This window comes from Equus caballus, chromosome 8 (assembly GCF_041296265.1).
Source record: "Equus caballus isolate H_3958 breed thoroughbred chromosome 8, TB-T2T, whole genome shotgun sequence".
In the NCBI taxonomy this organism is placed as follows: Eukaryota; Metazoa; Chordata; class Mammalia; order Perissodactyla; family Equidae; genus Equus; species Equus caballus.
Genome location: NC_091691.1, coordinates 75,995,994 through 76,017,094, shown reverse-complemented (window position 1 = coordinate 76,017,094; position 21,101 = coordinate 75,995,994). Strand labels below are relative to the sequence as shown.

General features: G+C 54.1%; 1 protein-coding gene across 3 annotated transcripts in view; it reads left to right on the top strand.

The window, feature by feature from the left end:
* Positions 1–1,417: 1,417 nt before the first annotated feature.
* The window catches only part of SMAD7 (SMAD family member 7), a 29,482-nt gene continuing 9,798 nt past the window's right edge, over positions 1,418–21,101 (top strand). Inside the window, exons 1-3 of one of the 3 annotated variants that reach the window (XM_001499061.7) lie at positions 1,418–2,435; positions 3,726–3,779; positions 9,468–9,542. In XM_001499061.7, coding sequence (XP_001499111.5) covers positions 1,823–2,435; positions 3,726–3,779; positions 9,468–9,542 — 742 coding nt within the window. In that variant the 5' untranslated portion in view covers positions 1,418–1,822. Of the gene's footprint in view, positions 2,436–2,767; positions 2,963–3,725; positions 3,780–9,467; positions 9,543–21,101 lie in introns of those variants that run through there. The other 2 variants (XM_023647786.2, XM_070221078.1) reach the window with 2 other exon arrangements.

Here is a 21,101-nt window from a genome sequence, read left to right as displayed (position 1 = left end):
CTTTTTTTTTTTTTAAAGCGACAGGGTGTCTAGACGGCCACGTGACGAGGCCGGAGCCGGGCGCGCCACTGCGCAGTGGAACCAGCAGAGCAGAGGGCCTGGGGGGGGGGGAGGGGGGGAGAGGGGGGCGGGGAAGAGGCGGCGGCGGCTGGGGGCGGGGGAGGGAAGGGGGAGGAAGGGGGCGGGGGCGGGAGGCCTTGCGGGAGGCGGCGAGCCCCGGGCACACTCGCTCGCTCGCTCGGCGCACGGAGGATCCTGTCCCCGAGCCGCGCCAGCCGAGCCAGCCGGGCGCCGTGCTCGGTCCGCTCGCCGCGCCGGAGAGAGCTGCCCGAGACAGAGCCAGCCTGCCGGCGCCGAGCTGCCGAGCTCCCGGCCCCGGAGCCCCTGAGTGCGGCGCGGCGAGACCCCGGCGGCGGCAGAAGGACTCGAGCGCCAGGAGAGGGCGGACGGGGGACAAGGAGGCTCCCGGAGCCCGACGAGGAGACTCTCGGAGGAGGAGGCGGCGTGAGGACACCGGGGCCTCCTGCCGCCGCAGCCGGGTCGGGGCGAGCAGCCCACACGGGGAGCCCCGGCGGCCAGCCGCGGCCAGGGGAGGGGGCGCCGGTGGCCCCCACACTAGCGAGCCGCTTGCTCCTAGGAGGGCGAGAGCGCGCGACCCGCCGGGGGCCCGCCGCCGCCGCCGCGCCGCCCTCCCCCGCGCTGTCAGCCCCGCCGGGCGCAGCCGCCGCCGCCGCCGCAGCATCTTCTGCCCCTGCGCCCCCGCCAGCCCCGAGGAAGTCCCCGCCGAGGACCGGGGCCCCCGGGAGCGCAGGAGGAAAGACCAGAGACTCCCTTAAAACAGCCAGATGCGGAAGATTGAAGCAGCCTAGCCAAAGCGTTCTGTGGATTAAAAAAATATACGATTTTTTTTTTTGGCCGAAGAAAAGGAGAGAAAGACCAGTGGAGCTTTGCAAGGAAAAAAGGGGGATGTAACTCGTGGATACGTTTTTTCCACCCCTCAAACGTCTCGTTCTACTTTGTAAACATTTTATTTTTTTAAACCCCAGCTCCAGCCGGACGCCCCCAGACCTCCGGGGTGCGAGGAGGTGGTGTTTTTCATTGGCTTTGCATATTTGGTACTTAGATTTTGAGAAAGCCTCCTTATTTCGCCAGACATCTCATGCGGGGTGAAGTCCACTCGGCCCCCTCCCCCGAGTCTTCGTGTGCACGGAATTCGAGGAGATCCGGTTACTAAGGATATAGAGGAAAAAAATAAATCGCGTGCCTGCTTTTTTTTTTTTAATTGCCTGCTTTTCCCCACCCCCAAATTAAGTTGCTTAGCAAGGGGGAAAAGAGGCTTTTTCTCCCTCCAGCAACCCAGCCGAACGCCTTTCGTTTGTTGCCCCCGCGGATCTTCCATGTAGGAAGCTGAGGCTGGCGAGCCCGACACTCGGGAGCCGCTGCGGGGGGGCCTCTTTTTGGGGAGGCGCCGACCCGGGCAGGCTTCGTCGCCCCCAGGGAAGCGGCGGCCGCGTTCCTCCGGGGTGCGCCGGGGCCCGAGAGCCGCGCACGGCGCGGGCCGCGCGGGGTGGGGCAGCCGGAGCGCAGGCCCCCGAGCCCCGGCGGGCGCCCCCGGGCTCCCGCGCTCGCCCCGGCCTCCGGGAGACTGGCGCATGCCACGGAGCGCCCCTCGGGCCGCCGCCGCTCTTGCCCGGGCCCCTGCTGCTGCTGCTGTCGCCTGCGCCTGCTGCCCCAACTCGGCGCCCGACTTCTTCATGGTGTGCGGAGGTCATGTTCGCTCCTTAGCCGACAAACGACTTTTCTCCTCGCCTCCTCGCCCCGCATGTTCAGGACCAAACGATCTGCGCTCGTCCGGCGTCTCTGGAGGAGCCGTGCGCCCGGCGGCGAGGACGAGGAGGAGGGTGCGGGGGGAGGCGGCGGAGGAGGCGAGCTGCGGGGAGAAGGGGCGACGGACGGCCGGGCTCATGGGGCCGGTGCCGGCGGCGCAGGCAGGGCTGGCTGCTGCCTGGGCAAGGCGGTCCGAGGTGTCAAAGGTCACCACCATCCCCACCCCTCAGCCGCGGGCGCCGGCGCGGCCGGGGGCGCCGAGGCGGATCTGAAGGCGCTCACGCACTCGGTGCTCAAGAAACTGAAGGAACGGCAGCTGGAGCTGCTGCTCCAGGCCGTGGAGTCCCGCGGCGGTACGCGCACCGCGTGCCTCTTGCTGCCTGGCCGCCTGGATTGCAGGCTGGGCCTGGGGGCGCCCGCCGGCTCGCCGCCCGCGCAGCCTCCCTCGTCCTACTCGCTCCCTCTCCTGCTGTGCAAAGTGTTCAGGTGGCCGGATCTCAGGCATTCCTCGGAAGTCAAGAGGCTGTGTTGCTGTGAATCTTACGGGAAGATCAACCCCGAGCTGGTGTGCTGCAACCCCCATCACCTTAGCCGACTCTGCGAACTAGGTAAGAAGTTGTTCTGTGCCCCCCCGCCTCTCCCCCTGGCGCCCAAGCGGTGGAAGAAAAGCCCCTGCGGGCTGTGTGTTGTGCAGCCACCTCTGGAGGGGAGTGTACATTCCCTCCTGGGAGGAGACTTGGGGGACAAAAGTGGAGAAGGGACCCGGGGAAACTGGAAGGGCATTCCCCGGGGGTTCCCTTCGTTTTTTCTCCTTGGTTGCCCCGAGGGGGGCTTATGGGCACTGGTCGTGCACACACTCTACAGACATGTGGCTAAAAATGAGACGCTCTCATTTCCGGATCAGCTAGGGGGTGCAGGGAGAAGTGGGGGGTCACGCCTCCCCCTCACCCGGAAAGGCGTTGAGGTGTGTGGCCGAGTTGGATTCGGTCCAAGCCCGCGAAGGAAGGCTGGGAGAAGCGAATTGTAAACGCTGGAGAGTCTCTGCTCCTTTAGTAAATACGGAGAGTCACGTCGTGCACAAGTGGCTCGGAGACTGCCCTGGCTGCGCAGCTTTGGGGTTTTTGGGACAGAGAGGGTGAGCATGGGAGGCCGAACTGATATCTGCTCTCATCTCTGCCAGCCCAGAGTGGAAAAGAACAAGCAGTCAGGAGAAGTTGGGAGTCCCCTACTTTTTCCTTTCTTTCAGCACGGGAAGGCGCAGGCTATAGGACTGTAAGACTACAGGTCTGCCCCCAGCGCCTCCGTGACGTTGTTGCCCCTCACTGCGCTGGGGCCTGGGCTGCGCCGCTGAGACCCCCAGCCGCCTCCTCTTTATCCTCCCCGCCGCCTCCATTGCTTTCCTTTTCTCACCGTCTCCGTGCGGGCGGATGGGGGCGCGTCTCCCGGGTGGGCTGGGGAAGGGGAGCCCCGCGTGCCTGGCGCGGGCGCCCAGCGCAGCGGCGGGGGCGGAGGTGACTTGCGCCCCTGGGGGGCGGGCCGGGGCGGGGGACGATGGGAGCGGGGCTGAAGTTCGGGGATGGGGAGGGGGTTTGTAGACCCCCGCCCTGGGAACTGCGAAGTGCGCGGCCGCGGCCGAGCCGGTGGTTTCCAGCCGGGCTGGCGGAGCGCGGCGGCCGCCGCCGCAGACGTGGAGGAGCGCAGCGCCGAGGCTGGCGCCAGGCGGCCTCTTTTGTTTATCTGACAGCTAAATATCAAGGCACTCACCGCCTCGCGGCCCTGCCTCCAACCCCCACAGCTAAGACAAACAGTTGGGCTAAAAGAATGCCTCTGTTATCATAAGTTTCTATCTCTCTTTCTCATGGCCTGGCCTTTATTTTCTCTTACTTTTTAAATTCCAGAGTCTCCCCCTCCTCCTTACTCCAGATACCCGATGGATTTTCTCAAACCAACTGGTGAGTAGATGCTTTTAAAAATACCCTTCCTATCTTAAGTTAGAAATGGAGTCTCTTAAGTCTAGAACACGGATTCTAATGTCTAGGCAGCGGCTTGGGGAGGCGCTGGGTTTTGCCCGGAGATGGTTATAGGTTTCCTCTGTTGAAAGTCTGGTGGATTTTTCCTGTTTTTGTTGTGGTATATATATATATATACATTTAGGGGGGTGGGCAACGACGTTTCCGAGATATGCTGTTTGCATTTTGCTCCTTTTTCGTCTGTTTGCACTCCGTGGCCGAAGTTGGCTCCGCATTAACACGTGGAATTTGGTCCATGCAGAAGTGTCTTGGGAGCCAAATAGGACAGGTTGCTGGGAGAACATGGAGACTTTGGGAATACTGGAAACATCGGAGGGAAGAATGGATAGTCTGATAGAAGGGAAGACAGTTTAAAAAAGTGCAGAGAAGATCGTGGTTTGGAGTAAGAGATTAGAAAATGTGAAAAGTGGAGGCAACAGCATCCTCACCTGCCATTCAGCACTCTCCCGGGTTTTCTCAGAATCCTTGGTAGGGGCTATAAAAGTTTTTAGCATAGCTCTGCCTGCCTGTTGCTTTGTCACCCAATGGCATGGAGCCAGGGCGAAAGCCTGTCTGAGACTGGCACCAGCCCTGTTGCGGTTGTCTGCATTCAGCTCTGGTTGGCAGTACCAGGGCTCACCCTGTGGTGCTAAAAGTGCCAGGGAGAAGAGGGTCAGCAAAACTGGGACGTAGAGGTGACAACAGGGACGAGCCCCTGTGTCTTGGCGCCCCTTCTTACAGTAGGAGATTCATTTGCTCAGAGGATGGATTGGATCTGGTCTTAGGGCCTGGATACCGGTGCCTGAAACATGGAACTCTCGTGAAGTTTTTAGTTTGCTGAGGTTCTGGGAGAAGGAGAAGTGAAGGGTTGGGCCCCACTTGGCTCTTGGAATACTACACGTCCTTCCGCCCCCTGCGTTCTGGCTGTTGGGCCTTTCCCCCCACTAATTAAAAGTTTTGCTGGGGCGTTGTCATAAATTAAATACTTTAATGAACGGTGTAACCGAAGCCCGTGCTATGCAGCCAGCCCTCCCTATGCTATGCAGCCAGCCCTCCCGGGACTCCACCCGCCCTCAGGTCGGGAAGGCGGTGCTGCCTGCCTGGTGCCTGTAATAAGTGGCCTGCGGAGCATGTGTTATTTTGCTTTCGATTTACAAAACACCAGATAAATGGTCATTAATGAGGAGATAACCAGCTCTCTGTATTCCTAACAAACGTTAACTGAAATTACCAAGCTCTGTTTCCTCAAAGAATGTAACTTGACTGGGTTTTTGGTGTGGAGACTCGAGAATTCTTTCATGAGGTTAGTTCTCCAAGGAGCCAACTCTGTCCTGGTTTTGTTTTTCCTGCTGTAGTCTTCAAATTTGGAGGTTTCCCTTAAAAGAGAGAGACCAGTCACCCTGGCCCCAGGGGTAAAGAGGACTAGTGGTAAATGTTCCCAGAAACTTCCTAAAACCCCAGAAAAGAAGGGCCACCTTCTCTTGGGTTTCCTGCAGAGATACTAGGATAAATCTGTTCGCAGGATTTAAGCGGTCACTCTGCCAGGCCAGGACCTCATTTTCAGTGAGTGGAGTGATATATTTATTCATTAGCAAGTGTTGACATTAGGTAGCAAAATGTGTGTAAACAGAGAAGCCACAAAGACAGGAATGTGCCATTTCCAAGGGGGAGAAAAGTTCTCCAGATCAGCCAATAGGAAGTGATTAACCTGCCAATCGGAAACTCAAACAGCTGGTTACTCACCCAAAACGTTTTTGTTTAAAACAAACCAAAAAAAGGAATGAATAAAGGCGCCGTGGTCTAAGGACATGAGGTGGCAACAGCCGAAGCCCCCGTGGAAGGAACTGTCCTGGCCCGTTGGAGGGCAGCCAGGTCTGGGAGTGGAGGGGCCCTGGACAGGTCTGAGGCTGGTTTTGCTGGCTGCTGTGGCCAGGGGTGTTGAGGTCAGACATGCAGATGGGATGCTGCCTCGGGTTTTTATCCTCGCCTTGTACTTGGGAGGAGAGTATCTGGCTGGGGAATTTAGATCAGCCGCTTACATTCTTAAGTTTCTAAGCCCTAGGTTGAATTTGTGGTCTTGGGTTACTAGGTGAGAACCAGGCATAAGGTTTTACAGTGGACAACTGTTAAAATCTGAGCCAGTTACACGACTAAAGGAATCCCGTCTGTGAAGTCTCCAGCTTGGAAAGTGGCGGTGGCAAGGGGCTGGGCTCGGCAGCCTTTGGAGGAACTCAAGGGCTGAAAGCCCAGAGCTTCGTTTTGCTAGGGTTCAAGCCATTCCACTGCAGCGTTTGGGAGGGCCTGACCTTGCAGACTTGGGTGCTAGGTGGGCCCAAGGCAGCATGATCTTCTGCAAAGGAGTGTGTTAGATATGGCTGAACCCTGGGGCAGGGTGGCTGCGACTTGGGGCTATCAGAAGTCAGGAAGGGCCACCCCCCTCCTCCATTGCACAAGGAATAAGAACACGCTGTTTAAAATTAGATCTCAGTTTATGGGGTGTATAATGGGGATGCTGTGGGGGATTTCTCTCTGGGCTCTGCTCCCTGTGTCCACTGTATCTGATGGTCTGAAAGGTTGGAGGGATGTTGCTGGGTGCACTGTACTTGCTTAGGCTGGGGACCCAGGTGACCAGTGCCATAGGCAGATGGAGCCTCCAAAGCCTGGTTGAAAAGTCTGGCACCTAGCCCTGCCTTTACCTCTTAACTCAGGCTGCGCTTAATTTTTCCAGGCCTCTGTTTAAATCCAGATGATCGAAGAGTTAGATTAGATGATTCATTCATTTGCTCATTTATTGGTTCATTCATTCATTCTACAGGCCGAAGGATGTGCCTGCCTAAAAATGGGATGGTTCCAATGCAGAGGATTGTCCTGTAACCAGGTTGTGAATTGGGGCAGAGCTAGGACACTTGGGGTATAGTGATGGGCGGGGGGGGTTGGGGGCGCTCTTCTGTCCTGGACAGTGCTTAGGATGCTCAGAACTAAGTCGACAAGAAGGTGCTGGCTCTCCAGGAACCATTCTCTTGGTGAGAGAAGTGGGATCCCCAGCTCCCTCACCTTGTACCCTTCTCAACAGCTCATTCCTTGGCTGCTCCCCTGGCTTGTGTCTCCAGGGCCTCCCTCTCTGCTGGGAGAGGGGAGTGAGTCTTTCTCCCACAGAACCCAGCGCTTACTGGGTGCTTGGTAATGTTTAGCGGTGGATGAGAGCCAGGAATGGCCTGGAGCTGAGTGTGTGCCAGCCTGGGCTCGGGGGAGCAGGCAACACAGGCAGAAGCTGAGACCCTGACTTGGGAGAGCTGTCTTGGCGGAGCTTTTTTGTGGGTGAGGGATGGAGATGTGGCTTCTTGGACCTTTACGAGCCTGGCAGTTGCTTGAGGCCAGTCTGGATGCTGAAGACTCAGCCTGACTACCTGCAGGAAAGACAGCTGGGACTCCGGCCTGCCTGAGGAGGGAGAGCTGTGGGATAGGCCCTGAACTCTTGGGTATGGCCCAGCTCACTGGGTGGCCCCTTGGGCTAGTCAGTGACGCCTCAGTTTCCCTGGGTGCGTGTCGAACAGGTATTCTTTGCTGCTTCACAGGGGTGGTGGGGAGACCTAATTAATGTTTGTAAGTCCCTCCTGAGATCAAAGGCCCTGCAAGAGGGCAGAGCACCGGTTCATAAAAACACTTGTGGTTGCCAGTGTGGAACTGGCTTACCTTTGATCTGAGATGGGCTGACACCCTCAATGTGGTCCCAGGTCTGCCAGGAGATGCTGGGCTCTTCCTTTGAAACATACCTTGCCTCTGGCATTCAGCCAGCCAGAGCTGGGAGCGGGGAGTGGCAGTGGAGAAGTCCTCGTGTTTAATGTGGGGGTGTCTTCCGTTGGGGGGGGTAGGTAGAAGTCTATCTCTAGAACATGGGGAGACCATCAAAGTAGTTTAGAAAGTTCAGCGTATACATCATTGAACAAGCAGCTCCATTTCCTGCCTTCCCTATTGTTTTCCATTTGATTAAGTGTATCCTGTAAAATTGTATATTCCTGTTAGGAATTATTCTTTACCCTGATAAAATGAGATTACACACACAGTCTTTTCTCTCTCCCCTGCCCGCTGCTGCCACTCCTCTGCTCCCCCTTCCCCTGTTTAGGAGAATTCTTGAAAAGTTGTTCTTCCAGCCTGAGAGAGAATGCTGGAGAGGGATCAGAGAGAGGATCTCAGAGTTGAGGGGGGCAGGCAGCAGAAACCCAGAGGTGGTTTGGGGCTATGTGTAGGCCAGGCTCAGCCCCCCCAGCTCCCTTTTTCAGGGATTGGAGACAGCTACTGGGCTGCTGACAGCTCCCCTGGGCTGACTGTCTCTGGGCTCCTCTCACTTGGCTTCCTATTTGCCAGCGTGGCCAAGTGGTTCCAGTGGGAACCTGGTAATGCACACCCCAGGGGCATCCTGCCAGTGGCCTGGGGTGGGGGGACTGGAATTTGCACCGTCCAGCCTGGTGTGTTTGCTGGGGAGCTGGGAAGCTCGGCTCCTGAACCGGCCTTTCTCTGTGGATTCCAGTAAGTTTGGCATTGGCAGTGGTGCCTGATGAACTTACAGGGTCTTGTGTATTTTTGTTTTGTGGGATTAATTAGTTGTGGTTCATGGTCTTTATTTTTGTCTTATTGCTTAGAGGGAGGTTATCCAGTCTATTTCTCAGCTGGATTTGCCATTATTCTCCTTAACATTTAGGTCACGGTGCTGAGCACCCGAGGGTGACAAAGATGTTGAAGAGAAGCCTATGGTGTAGTTAGGGCAGACAGGATCTGAAGGTAAAAGATGACTAAAGACAGCAGAAGGAAACTCCATGTGCTGGGTGCCAGAAGATTTTATAGGGACTGAGGGCGGGGAGCCTTGCAGGACTGGGGTTCCCGGGAAGGTTTCCAGAGATGGGGAGTTGGGACTAGGCCTGGAAGGAGCTAGAACATTTCCCTTCCGGCTGGCAGCCTTGCTGAGAATGTTCTCTGTCCTGGTCTGGTGGTGACTTCACACGGATGTCTCCATGAGTAAAATTGATGGAGTTGTACTTGAGATGCATATGCTTTGCTGTGCTCGTTACATACTACCTCAGTTAAAAAGGAAAAAGTCCTTTCCATCCAACACAGTCTCGAGAAAGTCCTAAAGAACTGGCAAGTCTGTCTTTAAAAAGATAAGTGCGAGACTCTGGTCTGTGGGAGTGGCAGAGAGGCCACTGGTTCCAAGCAAAAGGGGGCTTTGCCCTTGATTTTTCTCCGGGAAAAATGGCAGAGAGACAGCAGCCGGGGCTGAGAGAGCAGAACCCGAAGCTCCTTTGACCTTGGGAACTACCTGGTTTCCTCAATGGGGGACTTGGCAATAAAAGAGAAATTCCAGCCAGTCTGCGATTGAGCCTGACTTGACTAATGATTAACTGGCCGCCCGGAGCCCAGACGGGTGACAAGGTGCTGTGGTCTGTCTTATGATGGGCAGTGAAGCCTGAGCAGACCATTAATAATCAGCATCGTGGCTGGGAGTCAGCCGTTTGGAATGTGTGGTTTCTCTTTAATGCTGTTTAGAATGTGCTTAAAAATTAATCTTGGTGTTTTCATTTATTTATTTATTTATTTGTGTATTTACTTATTTCTCTCTCCCATTCAAATCTACAGCAGACTGTCCAGATGCTGTGCCTTCCTCCGCTGAAACAGGGGGAACGAATTATCTGGCCCCTGGGGGGCTTTCAGGTGAGTCTCTTTTTCTTACTTTCCTGGCAATTCCAAGACTTCTTGAAATGACTGGAGGCTGGAGGAATGGGGGTGGCCCTCTGCCACCCCAGCTGGCCTGGAATTAATTCTCAGTTTTCTGTGCGTTAAACTGAGTGCATCCGTGGTGACTCTGGGGTGACTCTGATAACCCTTCAGCTTATCGTTTTGCAGTCCTTTACATATCACGACGCTGGGCCCGCTCCATACCTGGGGACCGGTGTGCTGTGTTTCCTGGTTATTGCTAAGCAGCTCCCTGCTCGAGGGGCTTCCACTTGGTGACTTTGGTGACATTAGTTCATGGGAGTAAGCTCTTTTTTGCTCTTGCCCTTAGTGCATCACGTGCCTTGAAGGGGGTGGATCCACCTTTTGGGAACTTGTTGAAGACAGATCCCAGGTGTAGAGGAGGTGTTCTTGATGCTTCTCTGCCAGTTCTGATTCCCAGTCCAGCTTAGTGCAAGATTCTGTAGTGCATGTCTGGGGATGGGAGTGGCAGGGTGGGGACACTGCAGGCAGTAGGCGCTACGCTAACGCTTCTCCCCAGCAGGGAAAGTTTTCCTCAGGGCCCGAAGGCGAGAGGGAGGGCCTGGAATGCGAGTGCTGGAGGGCTGTGGGATTGGATGAGGCACTCTGGTTAGCTTGAGCATCATTGTCCCCAAGGGACGTGAGAAGAGAGTGCTAGACTTGGAGAAACTCATTAGCCATGTAGGTGGGAGGCATTTCCATCTTTTTTTAAAGACCTCCTGTTTCCACCTGTTTTTCCCACCCCAGTATGCCATCACTAGATTTTCTAGGAACTAGCTAGAGCAAGAGGGAAAGTAACCTGGAAAGAAAAAAAAAAAGGGAAATTCCAGCGGAGTTCCAGGCATTTGTCGTTTCTTGCCTTTGGGACATTGGGTATAGGATCACGGCTGCTCAGATGGAAGCTGTGAAACTGTCTTTGGGGGTACTGTGGTGCGCCCTGTTTAGTGAAATGACTCACTGGTCAGCTGTGGCTCAGGCTCGGTTCGTCCAGGCCAGGTCCCTCCCAGGCTCTCCTCTCCAGGAATTGAGCTTGCTGAAAATGTCTTTAGGGAGACCTTGTTTGTTTTTGTTTCAGTGCAATATATACTCTGACTGTTATCTGAGACAGAGAGTATTGTTTACTCAAAGCTCCTAATGAGAACTGAGCAGGAAAAAGAGGGACGCAGAGAGGGGAGGGGGCTTTCAGCGTGAGGATGGGAGGGGACCGAAGCAGGCAACAGGGAGAACGTGCAGCGACATGTGGACGGTGTGGACTTGCATCCTTTCTGCTTTCTAAGGCTGAGAGAGTTCCTGAAAGAAAGAAGAGCGAGGAGAGGAAAGGGTCTGGGCAAAGTAACACACTCAGGATGTTGTTAGATGGTTTTATTTTTTAAATCCTAAATGTGCAGGGAGGAGCGCCAGCCCCTCTGAACCACATGAAATAAGCAAGGGAAGTGGTAGCTTTTGAAAGGGGGCTTTTCGGAAGGTTTGTCCTATTGATAACATCTTGTCTGTCTCCTCTGCTGGAGGAAATGACGCCACAAGGCTGAGCCACGGGGCTGAGCGTGTCCTTACCCAGCCCTGAGAGCTAAACAGTGTGACCCGCTGAACAGCATGCCCCCCGAAGCCCCTTCTGACATGGGTGGGCTTTAGGTTCCCCAAAGTCTTTCCAGTCCTAGAAGGAAACTGAAGGTGAAACAATTTATTAACGACTCCGTGCCACCCCCAGGGTAATTGCAACCCTTTAGATTAATGAGGAGCTGCGAGGCAGGAGCGATTGTCTCTGAAGGGATCGCCCGGTTTAACAAAACTGCAAAAAGGAAAAGAAAGGGGGGGCCTCCACATGAAAGAGCATTTGTTTTGAATTTTAGCTCTTGATTTACTAATTCCCAAGGCTTCAAAGTTTGAGCTCTTTCTTCTTTCCGTTTGGAGTTGGAGCAGTTTATTAATAATGTGCCGTGGGGGGAAATTGAAGAAACTGGTTTTTGGGTTGGTGCCAGTGGTTTGGGGGTGTCTGGAGGGGAGGCAGTGGGCACAGAGAAAACCCGGGGCTACACTGTTTGTAGTGAGAATGCTCCCCCAAAGCTGATTGTAGTGGCCCGGGGCCAGGGCAGAGGGTTTTGCAGATGGAGGAAGCCCAGACCTCCTCCTTTCTAAGAAGTTGATCTTTCCATGGGGGGGGGGAGGGGGCTGGGTGTGCCCGCCTTGCAGAGGATGAGGGCAGTGGGGGCTGCGGTGGCTGAATGGGGCAGGGCTGGGGAGGAGAAGGGGTTAGCAGAGGCCCGGGGGTGGGAGACTGCTTTGGAGAAACAGGGCCAAGTGGGCATCAAGGTGGGGAGCCAGGAAAGCGCCCACAAGCATCACCCCCTCCTCCCCCTTGAAATATCCTCTCTGAGTGTCTCTTTCACAGGCTCTGTGTGCTGTTTTCCTTCCTGTCCTGCCCTGGCTGAGTGCAGCCTTAATGAATGGGGCTCAGTTTAGGGTGGGAGGAAGGTCGGCAGCGGGAGCCAGGGCTTGATTCTCTTGGCAAGGGAAGAAGGGAAAGAAAAAACAGCCCAATGTGAAAATGTGGTGCCTCAGAGGTGGGGGTGGGGGTGTGCTCAAAGGCATGCCCCCTCCTGAAATGCAGGGGTGACTCCGAGGCTGGCCCTTCCCTTTCCTGCGAGGAAGGGGAGTGGGCGGGTGGGAGCGCTGGGCGCAGGCCCGCTGGCTGCAGGTTGGAATTCCAGCCTTGCAGCTTGGGTCTGGCCGGTGAGACGACAGGCCCGGGCCTTCGGGACTCGCAGTGAAACATACCCCACCCCTGCAAGTTTCCTCAGTCTGGGAAAACGGCACATTTTTAGAAGGCTGTGACTCGGTTCCAGGAGATTGTACTTTCATTTCTGACAGCCGGCTCTCCAAGACAGATGGATTGTTCGGTGCATGGTTTTGTGTGTGTGTGTGTGTGTGCACGCACGTGTGCTGCAGACGTACAGATAGATGATCCCGTGCACAGACACACGAGCAGGCACATGCTACAGGCAGGCTCTGGGATAGGCTGGGGTCCCTCTCTCGTGGGGTCGGTGGACATCAGGGCAGCTTCTCCATTAGGATATGCTCTTTGGGGGCAGGGAGCATTTGTGGATTGTTTCTGAACTGTGATTTGGCAGTCTGAGTTAAGCTCTCTGGGTATGGTGCCTTTAGAAAGGCATGCAACTCCAGAACAGGTCCTTGCTGCTGGCATGCGTCCTGGCCCAGGAAGACCCACCTTGGAGAGGTCTGACGTAGACGGGAAGCTTCTAGCTTCAGCTCGGCGGTGGAAATGGAAAGGATTTGCTCCCAGAACTTTCACTGTATCACTGGTAATTAAAAGCATGTGTGAGGAGCTGTCATCTTTGCAGCGTCCATCTGGAGTTTCTAAGGGGGCTATCGTGTAGCTTGTCTGCTGGCCTGGTTTGGGGAGTTGAAAGGAACACCATCTCACTTGCAAGTTCTAGATTATTCACCCATCCTCCAGCCTCCTCCTTTATATATTAATGTCTGGAGCTGGCTGGGCCTTAGCCCTCCTGACCTCCCCAGTTAGGGCAGAGATTGGAGGCCGGCAACCATTTGTAGTTCTTGAAACTTCAAAAAAGGTGTCACTGTGGATTTCAAGGAGGGAGGTGGGAAGCAATGGAGACATAAGTACTGATGTGTTTTTGGGGGACGTTGAGGGAACCCCATCTCCTGCTTGTGCCAAGTCATGCTTATGGGACAGACACTGTCCCACCAAGGGAGGCCAGCTCCTTTGCTAATCTTAAGATCCATGTATAGCTTCTAGTTCCCAAGTGTGGGTGATGGAAGTGTCCCTAGGTCTGCATCTGCTCCAGGAACGGTTCTCTCTTCCTCTGATCCCTGCTGGCATCTGTGATAGCCTCAGAAGAGAGTCTGTGAAAATTCCTATATGATCTGAAAATGCGGTCCTGGCTCAGTTCACGGTCAACTTGGGCTCAAACCAAGTGGCTTAGGAAAGATCGCTCCACCTTGTTTTTAAGGAAAGTTATTCAGCTGCATGTGAACAATTATTTATTGTCTGGCTTGGAATGGTGATAACAAACTGGGAACCTGGGCCTGCGTGCCTGTTGCTGCGATTTTGATGTCTCCCTCCCTGCCCGGAAACCAGCCGTTTGTGGTTTCATGAGCCTTCTGATGCTGTGGGGCCACAGGGAGTAGATTGAGCTCATTCAAGTGTCCAAGAGCATGGGCGTTGCGGGGGAGTCAGATGGAACAGAACGTGTGGCCATGAGCGAGTCCCCTTACCTACCCACCCCCCGGACCGCTGTGAGAAGTGACAGTTTGGATCTCTAGGGACCCAGTGTACATGCGTAATGACTCGGGCCTAGGGCCAGCTCACCTGGTGCACACCCACTCCCCGGGGAAGACCAGTCATGGACAGCAGCTCAGCCTGTTCGTCATCTCTTCTGCAATGCTTGAGGACATGCACTCATCCCTGGAGAAGGGCTCACTGATAAAACCTCTTTTGTCCTGGAAAGAATGAGGCAGTCAGGCAGGGGTTAAATGCAGGGTGACAGCATTTAAAGTCTCTGGAGCAAATTTGGGCTGCTCTGCCGGCCAGACTAGATGGGCTGTTGCCTCATGCATCCTGTCACTGAAGCACAACAGGGCTGGCCAGCGTAGAGGGAGGGGGGCCAGGTGACAGCCAGGTTCCGGTGTAGCTTTTGGCTACAGTCTAGCACACTAACAGTCTACCCGCCCTCCTTGGGCTTTTTCTTAGCAGAGCCTGGCTGTAGCTGGGTGGACTTCTGGACCTGTGGGACCTCTGTGGCAAGCTCAGAGCCAGTGGGGCAGTGAGAAGGGAGGAAATGCCAAAGGATTCAGATGAAGTTTGGCTTCCTTTGCGTCTTTATTGTTGCTGTGACCGTAATAGTGCTCCTGCAGTGTTGTGACCACAAGCTGCTGTTTGGTCATTTCTGAAGTCTAGGCCTGGAAGCTGGAGCCGCACCTTCTAAGCAGGTGTCTTAACCTGGTGGGACAAAAAAGGCACAGAGCAGTGGTCCCCAGTCTTGCCTGCACATTAGAACCCCTGGGGTCTTCTGAGTCACGGTCTGTCGGCGTAGTCCCGGCAAGCAGTATTTTTTGAAGCTTTCCAGGGAATTGCAGCGTGCCAGCGAGTTGAGTTCGGAACCCCTGGTGTAGGGGTAAAAGGGGTCCATGTTTCTGTGGGGAGTATCTTTGTTGGCTTCTCTTGGTTGCCGGGCAGGTTTTCTGTGATTCTATATATGCTTCCGTAGTGAAGAATTTGAGTTCTTCTTCTCAAATAAGGTTTTTGCTTGACTGTAGAAACTTGACAGGGTGCCTCAACTCTGCGCCTTCCTCTAGTTGGCTTTGCTGTTGTGAATGACATTGTAAAAGTGACCCCTGAGACAGGATTTCCTTTTGGGGTGATAAAAATATTCTGGAACTAGGTAGTGGTGATGATTGCACAGCTCTGAATACACTCAATGTCACTAATGGTAAATTTTATGTTATGTGTGTTTTACCATGATTTTAAAAAGTGACCTCTCGTCGTTTTTAAATACGTGAAGGTATTTGAGTAATCCATAAAGAACAGTGACTCTAGAGAATTAAAAATGGACAGACTTGCTAGGTGCCTGGGTCCACTGTTGACGGACACTTACTTGTTTTCAAAGCACCTCTGGGGTCTATGGTGGTGGTGGTGATGGTGGGGGTCCCATCGATGGGCCTGTCTCTCTGACTCGCTTTACTTGAGGAAACAGGCGCATCTCAGTGTTGAGCTTTCGACCTTCCCTTTTCCACAAGGGTTGCACAAACGAGAGGCAGGAAAGTTCCCTGTGGTTGGTTTTCCGAGCCTGACCTTTCTGCAGGGGAAGTGAGTGCGCTTGCTCCCTCTCTGCCCCAAATGCTGTTTCCCCCTGGCCTGCCCAGCCTGCTTCTCTGGCCAGCCCAGGGACCCGTGAGCAGCCCGATGCAGGGGCTGCCTTCCAAAGTGTGGGGTCCTCCTGACCCCTCACTGGGTGATCCCGACCCCTCCTCCCGCCCTGCTGCCAGAACCCCTGGTCTGTGTGACAGCCTCGCTGGGGTTATAGGGCTGCAGAGGAGGCAGGTGACTTGCCCGGGAGCCCTCCCTTTGCGGGAGCCTTGTGAAAGGATACTGTACAGCGCGGCCACTGGGAGGTCACCACTGGCCCTACCATCTTTCTCTCTCAGTATTGAATGGCTAGCCCGGAGTCTGGCTGTGTGCCTACTGTCACAGAGGCTTCCTCTGCGGGCTATTTTCAGCGGGAAGATATTATTAACTGCTGAGGCACAGTTCTCAATTTAGTGGCTAACACACCAAGAAAGCAACATTCCCTTGGTCACAGCCACTCCACCTAAACCCATTGGCTCCTTTGGGGGGCTTGGCCGGCCCCAGCCCCCTCCGCTTCTCCCTATGAGGTCTCCTTGGGGATGTGGGCCCCTAGCCCAGTTCCTGGAGAAGCTGCGGTCGTAGATTCAGTGTCTGCCCTAGAGAGAACCAGGCTTTTTATTAAGCCAACTTTTTAAAGGTATAGAAAATGATAGCATTTATATTCTAAGATGGGGAGATTTTGTGATAGGGATGGGGTACTGGTTGGAAAAAGGAACTTTCTATGGAATTTAGGATAGTTGTTTAAAACGGGGTGATAACTTTCACCTTGTAAGTGAACAGGAAATATTGGGACAAGACAGGAAATTGCGTCATTCCTTTTATGAGAAGAACTCCAGAAAAAAGTTGTTCGTGAAAGGTAGTGACTGAGAGAGGAGGCCAGGCCTGTTTTTTTCCCCCCCTTCTTCCCTTCCACTCCCACGAGAACTTTTAGACCATTTTCTTTAAGAAAGAGGCTGTTTGAGAACTTTATGTTATTTTTATTATTAAAAAAAATATTTTACCAGAAGGGTCACCTTCAGTTGAAATGTTAACTGCAGCCTTATTTCCCGGTTTACTGAAGAATCTTTCATGACTTTTTAGCTTCCTTCCCCAAATGGTGAGGCCAGGCAGCTCTTGGCTGCAAGTGAATTTTGGTTTGGCTGCTCAGTCCTCAACACTGAGCCCCACCCAGTGTCATTAGCTCGGTTTTAACTTGCAAAATAAAAAAAATTGTTATATTTTTTTGGTGGGGAGTGGGTAGGAATTTACTTCTGCCCTTAGCCTTTTAGCAGAGGTGTCTGGCACTTGGCAGTCGGAACTCAGGGCTGCCTTTATTTTCAAGCCACCAGCCCCCATTTGGCCAGAAGACTGCCCTTAACTCCAGAGATTATTTCTTGGTGCTGGTAAGGAGTGCACAGGAGACAAGCATGAGACACCACCCCGGTATAGCTGTGCCTGGTGCCTGTACTGTGTCCTGGGGGAGCGAGTAATGTGGCCCACCAGTTGCCTAGAAGCTTCCCCCCAAAAGAGGGCTTACCACGACCCCACAGTGATGTGGAAAAGAAGGTGGTATTGTCCTGGATATGAAAACACTGTTTCCATTTACTCATCTCTGGGTTTCTGAGTCCCCTCTTTTGACAATGTCTTTGTTCTAATGACATGGGACAGTGTCCCAATTCGGGCTGCCCAGGAGCCATCTGTAGGATGGAGACCAGAAAGAAAGACTCGTGTGTGGCTTGCTTACTCCCCACTTACCGCCCCCTCCCCCCTAGCTTTTCTCCTTAGCGTGCTTTGTTATGTTTTCATAACACAACAAGGGCCCTGGGGTGTGTAAAAGCATCGTTGAACACTTGGTGAGGGTAACTTGTCCAAACAGAGCGGGACGCCAGGGCACAACACCGTGGGCAGGTGGCGTGCCCGCAGAGGTTGCCGGCCCAGTGCCTGGCTCGCAAGCTCTTCCCGGGCTCTGCTTCAGCCAGCTGGGAAGTAGCTGAGGACAGGGGCCGCTCTTTGCCCGCCTCCATGGGGGGCCCAGGACAGGCCTGGGCCCTTTTGGCTGACCCCTGCCTGGAAGGCCTGGGTCCCTCCCAGGTGGAGTCACACCGGCCTCCCTGTCTCTGCTGGGTGTAAAGCTGGGCAGCCTCGGGAGAAGCAGCATGTCCCTGGGCTTCATTCATTGAGGGGTGGTTTCCCGAGCCGGCGAGGCGTGGAGGATGCAGTTCTCGCACCCTGATGGGATGAAGAGCAGCCGATGTCGGGCTTGTCTGAAGGTGCCCTTGGGTCAATGAGGTGGATGGCTTTTGAATAGGAGTTGGCTCCATCAGGAGTCAGGCAGGGGGCAGCATCTCAGGACAGAAGGAGCCAGGGCCGGGGGCTCAGAGCCAGGCCGTAGGGTGAGCTGTTGTAAGACGGGGTAGAGGTGCAGGGGAGGGCCCCGGGTGATTACCTGAGCCCGCAGGGTAGGCAGAGGGCTCTTCTGTCATCGGCTTGAGCCTCTGCTTTGGTTGTGTAGTCCGCTGAGAATTGAGATAGAGCAAAGCTTGTGGATAAACAGAGGTGGTCTCCCCTGGTTCTGGTTGGAGGCCCCCCCCCGCAACCTGTTGATTGTGAGATAACAGCAGTAACATGAGGAGGTATGATTATAACCCAGACCCTGGTGGTACCTGGGAGCGTAGCGCCAAGTAGAGGTGACTAGCCAAGCTCTGGCTCTTCCGTGGGACTGGAGCCGGGTCTGAGGGGACATCCAAAAGGATGGTATTTAATGTCTTGACAGCCACAGGAGAGGTGGGACATCTTCAAAGCCCGGGAGTTTGACTTTCCTTTGGTGACTTCTGTGGGTTTGAGCTCATGAAGACCATCTAGAGATGTGCCTTGCTATTTCATTTTAAATCTGTTGGTCAAGCCCGTTTCTGAGGTCCCAGCCCCGTGGGTGAGGCCCGGCCCACCTGTGGTTGGCTTTGCACGAAGTAATCTAATACACCGTTCCCAAGGTGTTTCATTTTCGCGCTCATCCTGCCCCTGTCCATTCCCCCACACCGACTGATGGCTCCATTGGCAGAGTTCACTAATTTAATGAATCTCCTTCCTCCTCTGTGGAGCCCCACTGGTCAGAAAAGTCCAGAATGCTGGTTTGGCCTGAGGTTTGATCCAGGGCAGAAAGAGAAGTAGTGATCTCAACTCCAATTTCATCTTGTACAGTTGAGGGTTTCTGTCTTTCAGACAGAAGACCACTCAGATAACAGGCCCCCCTGACTGTTGGCAGCCCTCGTGCTTGTTCGTTTCTGTGTTGCCTTTTTTTACTTTTTAACTTGGGATGGTCGCTCAGCAGGAACAAAAACATGACGCCAAGATATGACTGTGCTGCCAGTGGTCTCAACCTTTCTGCATTTGCCACTCCAGAGGTGAAATTATTGTCCCCATAACCTTTCCCACCTTCCACTACTTCCAGTTGCCTAAGGAAGTTTGGGAGTATCTCCTTCCCCAGTAAGTGAACTTCTGAAGCAGGGAAGTGTCGTGAAGAGCCCTTGGGGACCTTGCCAGCCCCAGGGCAGCTTCTTAGCCAGCCTGGCCCCTCCCCCTCATTAATCAGTAACCAAGAGGGAAAAGCAAAAGTTGAGTTCTTCCCTGTGACCTGGGTGCACAGTACAGTTCTTAAAAATAGATGGGCCCCATCTCCAGCTCAGTGGGGTCACAATTAAAACCCCACTGGGGGTATTTCCTGGGGAAGAGGCCCAGAGTGGGGGCCCTGCAAAGATTCAAAACCTCACCCCCACCCCAGTGTTTGCCGGATCCGAGTTCCAGGAGGGGGCTTGGAGAGAATTACAATGGGAAGGAAAGTGCCCTCCAGGTTTCTGTCCCCAGAGGCTGACCTGCTTTCCTGGGCTGGGGGAGGGGACCCTGAGCCACCGACAGGCCAACAGGCCTTGGGTGAGCCATTTTTGTGTCCTGGGCCTCTCAATTTTCTCATCTGCAAAATAAGTGGTTGGACCTGGTCTTCAGGTCCCTTGCAATCCTGGCATCCTGGGATCTGTGATCTTTGGTTCTTGGATTTGAGTGTGTGGGAATGAGACCTCTGTTGCTGAGGTGGTGGGTAGCTAATGACTTCTTCCTATTTGCAAATAAAAAGATGGTAGTTCTTCACGTTTCTTGGTTTGCACTCTTCCAAGAATGAGTGAAGACTGAGGAGTCTTTCCCCAGAAAAATGCATATGCATACCAATATTTGCATACATTTCCAGGGGGCCTTTGGCCTTGCGGTGGGTGGCTCACTGATGGAACCCCTTGTACTCCGGAAGGCAGGTTTATAAGGGGGGGATGCAGAGCATTAGGAGAGGCGGGGCCTTTTGCTTTCTCTTTTCTTTTGGTGGTAAAATAATACATAACATTTACCAACACTTAACCATTTTTAAGTGTAGGGTTCAGCGGCATTAAGTATATTGTGGTGTTCTGCACCCGTCACCACCATCTACCCCAGAACCTTTTCACCTTCCCAGACTGAAACTCTCTACCCACTAAACACTAACTCGCTGGTCCCCGTTCCCTTCCCACCCCTGGCAACCACCATGCTACTTTCTGTCTCTATGAATTTGTCTATTCCAGGTACCTCATATGAGTGGAATCGTACAATATTTGACCTTTCATGACTGGCTTATTTCACTTAGCATAACGTCCTACAGGTTCACCGTGTTGTATAGTAGTTTGTGTCAGAATTGCCTTTCTTTTTAGATGTGTGTGTATATATGTTTTGTTGATCCATTCATCTTTCAGTGAACACTTGGGTTGCTTCCACCATTTGGCTATTGGGAATAATGCTGCTGTGAACATGGGTGTACAAGTATCTCTTCCACATCCTGCTTTCGATTCTTCTGTGTATATACCCAGAAGTGGGATTTCTGGGTCATGTGGTAATTAGCTAGTTTTTTGAGGCACTGCCATACGGCAGGGCCATCTTGACTTGTGCTTGGACGGATCAGATGGGGCCGGCAAGGAAGCCCGACTCCCCATCATACTCTTGGATGCAACTGGGTGTGCTTGGGGGTGAGCCTTGGGGGGGTGGAGTGAGGGAAGAGCAGGGGTGGGGGTAGAGTGGGGGGACTGAGTCTGTCCATGTGCGTTGGAGGAGGGGCAGCCTGGCCCTCTGCAGTAATACAAGCCAGATTGGAGCCCATACTGATGTGAGGCCCAGAGTCCTCTGAAATGGGGGGGCACACAGCACAGAGCAGCCGGCGATTTGTGTTGGACTCCAGCAGCCTTATGATGGCAGTCCAGGCTGGGGGAAACTTTCGTCTGTCTTTCTTCCCCCTGGCCACCTCCCTGGAGGCCAGGAGTGGAAGGACCTGGGAGAGGGGCCCCTCAGGCCTAGGAGGTTCTGGGTGCTCTAGGGGTGAAAGCACTGGGATGGCTGAACAGTGAGTGTGTCAAAGCCGGAGAGATTAGATTACGGAGGCAGACAGAAGTAATGATTAACTTTTCCAGTCTGCACACTGTCTCCAGTCTGTCGTACTGTTGTTTTTCCCCATAAGTACAGTGCGGCCCGGCCCGGCCAGGCCAGGCCCTGGTGTTGGGTTGTAAAGAGAGAAGGAATGAGGACTGGGAGTGACAGGGGGCGGGGAGCCAGTGAGCTGGCTGGAGAAGGGAGCCTTTTCCATCAGA